The 6,899-nt window shown below is 42.8% G+C and overlaps 1 protein-coding gene across 2 annotated transcripts in view; it reads left to right on the top strand.

The window, feature by feature from the left end:
* CHRM3 (cholinergic receptor, muscarinic 3) overlaps positions 1-5,412 on the top strand; it is a 559,390-nt gene extending 553,978 nt beyond the window's left edge. For both annotated transcript variants that reach the window (XM_011995028.1, XM_011995027.1), the window contains one exon: positions 3,421-5,412. In XM_011995028.1, the coding sequence (XP_011850418.1) occupies positions 3,440-5,212 (1,773 nt within the window). In that variant the 5' untranslated portion in view covers positions 3,421-3,439 and the 3' untranslated portion in view covers positions 5,213-5,412. The remainder of the gene's footprint in view (positions 1-3,420) is intronic.
* The last annotated feature ends 1,487 nt before the right edge of the window (positions 5,413-6,899 follow it).

Below are 6,899 nucleotides of genomic sequence, written 5' to 3'. Positions count from 1 at the left end.
TGGGATATACACAGTCGCAGCGGAGTGGGATATACACAGTCGCAGCGGAGTGGGATATACACAGTCGCAGCGGAGTGGGATATACACAGTCGCAGTGGAGTGGGATATACACAGTCAGCAATGGAGAGAGAACAAGGCAAACACCTTTAGAACTGCTGTAAACTGGGATCTGGATGGAGGGAGAACCACAGACAGATCTTCCGTACATGCATCTTGGAAGAAACCCTGAATGCAATTGCGTGCTACAAACAGCATGTAACACTTTCCAAACCCAGACATCACTCAGTGAGAGAGAATGAGAGTTAAGTGTAAGTTGACACCTAATAAAACTCAAATATTAAAAAAAAAAAAGTAAAAGAGAATAGTCTCATCAATTTTCTAAAATTGAAAATTAGTACAATGTCGGATATTTTAGCTATGGGAAAATAATGTTAGATTATACGGAATATTTTGTATTATTCCTCTCTGTAATTATTATATTAGAATATTTACACTATTTCAAATTTTTTTATTATTTCAAAGAGCACTAAAGTGAGCATGTGTATGTGTATTTATATGTGCGTATGTGAGTGTATTTATGTCTAACATCATAGGTATTATGTGTATACATAGAGTCAGACAGCTCCTGAGATCGTGGATTTTGGCATTCTTTACAAACTGCAAAATTGCCTTTCAAATGACCAATGTATACTGCAACCCCAAGACCATGAAAATTGATTATGTTTGCCATATTACTGTGAATGCTGAATGTATCGAATCATCTGTATCTTTGCCATTGTTTTAGGTGATAAGGAGTATCTCATTAATTTTTAAATGCACATCAATTCCACCTTAAGGAGGCGTATGATGATTTTTAACCAGCTAGGAGGGGCTAGATATATAGGACACCTGGAAGGAGCTGGTGGAGAGGCAGCATAGCCTCACAGTTACACATGGAGGCTGTGGGTTCAGATTGTCTGGATGGAACTCTTTAGGTCCCCCCACACGTCCCCTTGTTAGGTCAATTCCTTGCACAAATTATTTAAATGTGTCTTCCTTTCCTGTAAAATGAGGTTATTTAAGGATTAAATGAGATAATACACTGGGCACGGCAGCTCACGCCTATAATCCCAGCACTTTGGGAGGCCAAGATGGGCAGATAACTTGAGGCCAGGGGTTTGAGACTAGCCTGGTCAACATGGTGAAACCCCATCTCTACTAAAAACACAACAATTAGCCAGGTAAGGTGACACATGCCTGTAATCACAGCTACTCAGGAGGCTGAAGCATGAGAATCACTTGAACCTGGGAGGCAGAGGCTGCAGTGAGCCAAGATCACACCACTGCTCTCCAGTCTGGGCGAGACTCTGTCTCAAAAAATATAATAAATAAATAAGATAATGCATACGATGCATTTGCACAACATGTACCACATAGTAAATGTCCAATAAATAATTTCTACTAACATTTATTATTGCACTAAATTTAGCTCTGAGCATCCTGGCAGTCAAAGCAAAGAGAGTTCATTGTTCAATAAAAAGAATAAGATAATAATCACAGATACTCATATAGCATTTACTGTATCAGCTCCTGTTCTAAGTACTTTATATACGTTAAAACATTCTGATGAGAAACGAAGCTTCTTTGGTCACTTATTGAATTCTGAAAAGAAGTTATCAACAATTGATTCTATTATACAGAAAATTATCATTCCCGTTTTTCAATGAGAAAACTTGGACTCAAAGAAGTTAAATATCTAGGGCCGGGCGCGGTGGCTCAAGCCTGTAATCCCAGCACTTTGGGAGGCCGAGACGGGCGGATCACGAGGCCAGGAGATTGAGACCATCCTGGCTAATACAGTGAAACCCCGTCTCTACTAAAAAAATACAAAAAACTAGCCGGGCGAGGTGGCGGGCGCCTGTAGTCCCAGCTACTCGGGAGGCTGAGACAGGAGAATGACGTAAACCCGGGAGGCGGAGCTTGCAGTGAGCTGAGATCCGGCCACTGTACTCCAGCCCGGGCAACAGAGTGAGACTCCATCTCAAAAAAAAAAAAAAAAAAAAAAAAAAGAAGTTAAATATCTAACATCGCACCTCCAGTAAGTGGTCAAACAGATCTGAACTACTCCTTTTGACCCCATAGTCTTCCTGCTATAGCAGAAATCCTTTCCAGAAGGCTCTGTGTGAATCTGACTACTGCTTTGAGAGACACTCTGAGAAAAAGCTGACATTCAATACCTTAAGACTTGATTTAGGACTCTTGCACTGCACTTGCACATATATGTTTATCTGTAAGAGTTTATTGTTGAAGATTTTTTTTTAACCAAGAGCATAAATGCAGTAGCAGGGTGCACAATAGATTTTTGCTAGGATGATCAAACTTTGAACTCACAGAATGACACTAATTGAGGAATGATTTGCTTATCTAGTGTACAGTGGCTGGTGGTGTGTGAATTCCTGAGCCAGTGGTGTCCTGGAAGTACAGCCCTGGAGGCTCTGAGAGAATGGTGCAGGTCACAACCAAGGCCAGCAGCGACACCACGGGCGTCTTACTGGTGGCACCTTATTTGTAATGGTTCTTAGTTGTTCATATACTCTAGCAACAAGCATTTGAAAGCACTAGTTGCAGTTTTGCAACTTTTATATGCAAATGCGTGTGGGCATGTCCATTTGTTCACCTATGTGTGACATGCTAAAATACGTTTTCATGCTTGGATCTAAAAGATCTAAATACTAGAAATATTTAAAACTGGCTTGATCCATTCAAAACATTCTGCTAAAAGTTCATCTGCATGTCATCAAGTAGAAGATAGCTTCCCGGGAGACAGTCGTGTTACCAGTCCTTACAAGGAACTGATATCTTACTTTTTCAATTCTGTCTCAAAGAGATAATATAGTATGAATTGATTTACATTGGTTTTATGCCTTCTCCAGGTTGGCACTGCTCATTTTAGTGAGGCTTAAATGGCTGGTATCACCTTAAATTTGTGTATTTCTCAAGCCTCAGATGGGTAAATGCCCAGATAGATAAAATGCAAATCAAGTCAAGTTATCAATTTAGCATGATGATAAAACTGTTTGGATAATTGTAATAGAAATGTCTGATATTTTTTGCCTTTACAAAATAAGAGAAGTAAGGGCGAGTTTGTTTAGTAACAGAATTACATGGAGTATATTTAGAAATGAGAAAAATGTGGGAAAAAAGCACAGTGTTCAGGGCATGCCACCAATTATACAATACTATCTCAAACAAATCCATGTCTGTCTGCCCTAGACTCCACTCATTTAAAATAAGAGAATGAACTTGATAATGTTTGGCTTCATAGAGATTCAGCATCCTGTCATAGGCCTTCCATGTCTTTTAACGTATGCAATGCAAAGAACAAGCAAATAAAGGCAGAAGTTTTTCTAACTCCGTCTTTTCTCTCTTTTTTTCCCCTAGACTATGTCAGAGAGTCACAATGACCTTGCACAATAACAGTACAACCTCGCCTTTGTTTCCAAACATCAGCTCCTCCTGGATACACAGCCCCTCCGATGCAGGGCTGCCCCCAGGAACCGTCACTCATTTCGGCAGCTACAATGCTTCTCGAGCAGCCGGGAATTTCTCCTCTCCAAACGGTACCACCGATGACCCTCTGGGAGGTCATACCGTCTGGCAGGTGGTCTTCATCGCTTTTTTAACGGGCATCCTGGCCTTGGTGACCATCATCGGCAACATCCTGGTAATTGTGTCATTTAAGGTCAACAAGCAGCTGAAGACGGTCAACAACTACTTCCTCTTAAGCCTGGCGTGTGCCGATCTGATAATTGGGGTCATTTCAATGAATCTGTTTACGACCTACATCATCATGAATCGATGGGCCTTAGGGAACTTGGCCTGTGACCTCTGGCTTGCCATTGACTACGTAGCCAGCAATGCCTCTGTTATGAATCTTCTGGTCATCAGCTTTGACAGATACTTTTCCATCACGAGGCCGCTCACATACCGAGCCAAACGAACAACAAAGAGAGCTGGTGTGATGATCGGTCTGGCTTGGGTCATCTCCTTTGTCCTTTGGGCTCCTGCCATCTTGTTCTGGCAATACTTTGTTGGAAAGAGAACTGTGCCTCCAGGAGAGTGCTTCATTCAGTTCCTCAGTGAGCCCACCATTACTTTTGGCACAGCCATCGCTGCTTTTTATATGCCTGTCACCATTATGACTATTTTATACTGGAGGATCTATAAGGAAACTGAAAAGCGTACCAAAGAGCTTGCTGGGCTGCAAGCCTCTGGGACAGAGGCAGAGACAGAAAACTTTGTCCACCCCACGGGCAGTTCTCGAAGCTGCAGCAGTTACGAACTTCAACAGCAAAGCATGAAACGCTCCAACAGGAGGAAGTACAGCCGCTGCCACTTCTGGTTCACAACCAAGAGCTGGAAACCCAGCTCCGAGCAGATGGACCAAGACCACAGCAGCAGTGACAGTTGGAACAACAATGATGCTGCTGCCTCCCTGGAGAACTCCGCCTCCTCCGATGAGGAGGACATTGGCTCCGAGACGAGAGCCATCTACTCCATCGTGCTCAAGCTTCCAGGTCACAGCACCATCCTCAACTCCACCAAGTTACCCTCGTCCGACAACCTGCAGGTGCCTGAGGAGGAGCTGGGGATGGTGGACTTGGAGAGGAAAACTAACAAGCTGCAGGCCCAGAAGAGCATGGACGATGGAGGCAGTTTTCCAAAAAGCTTCTCCAAGCTTCCCATCCAGCTAGAGTCAGCCGTGGACACAGCCAAGACTTCTGACGTCGACTCCTCAGTGGGTAAGACCACGGCCACTCTACCTCTGTCCTTCAAGGAAGCCACTCTGGCCAAGAGGTTTGCTCTGAAGACCAGAAGTCAGATCACTAAGCGGAAAAGGATGTCCCTCGTCAAGGAGAAGAAAGCAGCCCAGACCCTCAGTGCGATCTTGCTTGCCTTCATCATCACTTGGACCCCATACAATATCATGGTTCTGGTGAACACCTTTTGTGACAGCTGCATACCCAAAACCTTTTGGAATCTGGGCTACTGGCTGTGCTACATCAACAGCACCGTGAACCCCGTGTGCTATGCCCTGTGCAACAAAACATTCAGAACCACTTTCAAGATGCTGCTGCTGTGCCAGTGTGACAAAAAAAAGAGGCGCAAGCAGCAGTACCAGCAGAGACAGTCGGTCATTTTTCACAAGCGCGCACCTGAGCAGGCCTTGTAGAATGAGGTTTTATCAATAGCAGTGACGAAACGCACACATCAACCCACAGACCTTAGGAGGAGGAAGCTGAGGGTGGGGTGATTTCTGGTGATGATAAAAATGGTTTTATCACCCGGCTGTGAAAGAAGCTGCCTGTTTACTGATCCATTGAATAAACCCATTTTAACAGAAAAAGACAATACCAATTTAGCAAAAAAAAAAAAAACAAAAAACATACTACTGAATATATAGAAATTTATTCTGAAATAGACTTTACATGTTTTTTTCTTAAAGAGGAGAAAAATAATTGCTTCACAGCAATTATATACCCAAATTGATTTGCCTGGGTCTTTAATTCCCATTAGCTTTGGAATCTCACATGAGCATAGCTGACCCAGTTCCCACATTCTTCCCAAGGATCCCAAAAGTGGGAATCCAGACCCCACGAGGAACACTGCAGGCTAATGAATCTGTGGTTCCAAAATTATTTCACACGTTGCAAAGCTGAATCTTCTTGTCCCAATAGAGCTTCCTGTCTTTTCTTTGGTGTGTTGTTAAACTCTATTTGTGGACTTGATTCTTGATTCTTGCAAAGTACTGTTTTGTGCAGTTCAAGTTTCGTACAAATAAAAATACTTAAGTATATATATATATATGTGTGAGTTCTGCACGCACACACATAGTGTATATAATATCATGGGAAACACTGAACTGGCAAATTATTCCTGCAATATACGCTTTCAGTACTTTGGTGACTGAAGTTCTCTAGGATCCTAATGCAACATAAACGTGAAATAAGCCCAGTTTAATGTTTTTGAAACCAGGACTGTTTTCCACAGAGAGCAGCCAGGCCTTCCCAGCAGGCCTGTGCAGAGCGAACAGGCTCGTGAGTCAGTTGAGCACCGTGGCTTCACCAGACTTGGTGTTAAGCAATCTCCTTTGTTGATGTTTCAACAGAGCCACATCGGGGCCCCTCTGAGCTCAAAGAATGAACCACATCCACACGTTTGAATTTAATCATCTAAACCTGAATGTTTCCAAACAAAATTTCTGCTATCTAAACTGCTTGAAACTCAGTAATAGTGTCACGTTTGAATGTCATACACAGCAATATATATATATGTATATGTATATATATATATATGGCAAAGCAAAAAAACAAAACAAAAACATGGTGAGAGAGAATGAAGGAGAACATTGTGTTTGATTCTTGCTGAATGGCACCTTCTAAAAGAAAATAGGGCTTGCACCTTTGTTACTCAGCTTTCTGGCCAGTGCTTTCTGGTGTTCACTGAGTAACCTTCACCCAGGAATAGGTGAGGTTTAGGAAGTTCCATGTCCTCTGAAGAAAGAATTACACTCTGAAAAGTAATGCTTCAAATTGATTTCCTTACCTTTTGGGGGAAAAAAAAATTGTTTTTGCATTCTCCCTTGAATTGACCAAAATGTTAACTGTTTTATTTGGGGAGGGGCTGGGGTGCTGCCGTCATTGTCGTTGTTGTTGCTGCTGTAGTTGTTGGGGTTTCTTTTCCTGTTTCCGGGGCTGTCTGGGGAGAGGGAGGGGAGGGAGGTGGGAGGGCTGCGGAGATATCTTCCCTTTGTACGGGGCATTCGTGTTGTGAACCCAGAGCTGGGTAGAAGCTGCTTTTGTATTCAGTGTGAGGTGGTGTTTACAGACGACTTTGACAACAGTGGACGTGTACTCAGT

Source organism: Mandrillus leucophaeus, unplaced genomic scaffold (assembly GCF_000951045.1).
Source record: "Mandrillus leucophaeus isolate KB7577 unplaced genomic scaffold, Mleu.le_1.0 Scaffold466, whole genome shotgun sequence".
Lineage (NCBI taxonomy): Eukaryota > Metazoa > Chordata > Mammalia > Primates > Cercopithecidae > Mandrillus > Mandrillus leucophaeus.
The sequence above is the reverse complement of the archived record's forward strand: the minus strand, read 5'-3'. Positions and strand labels throughout refer to the sequence as shown.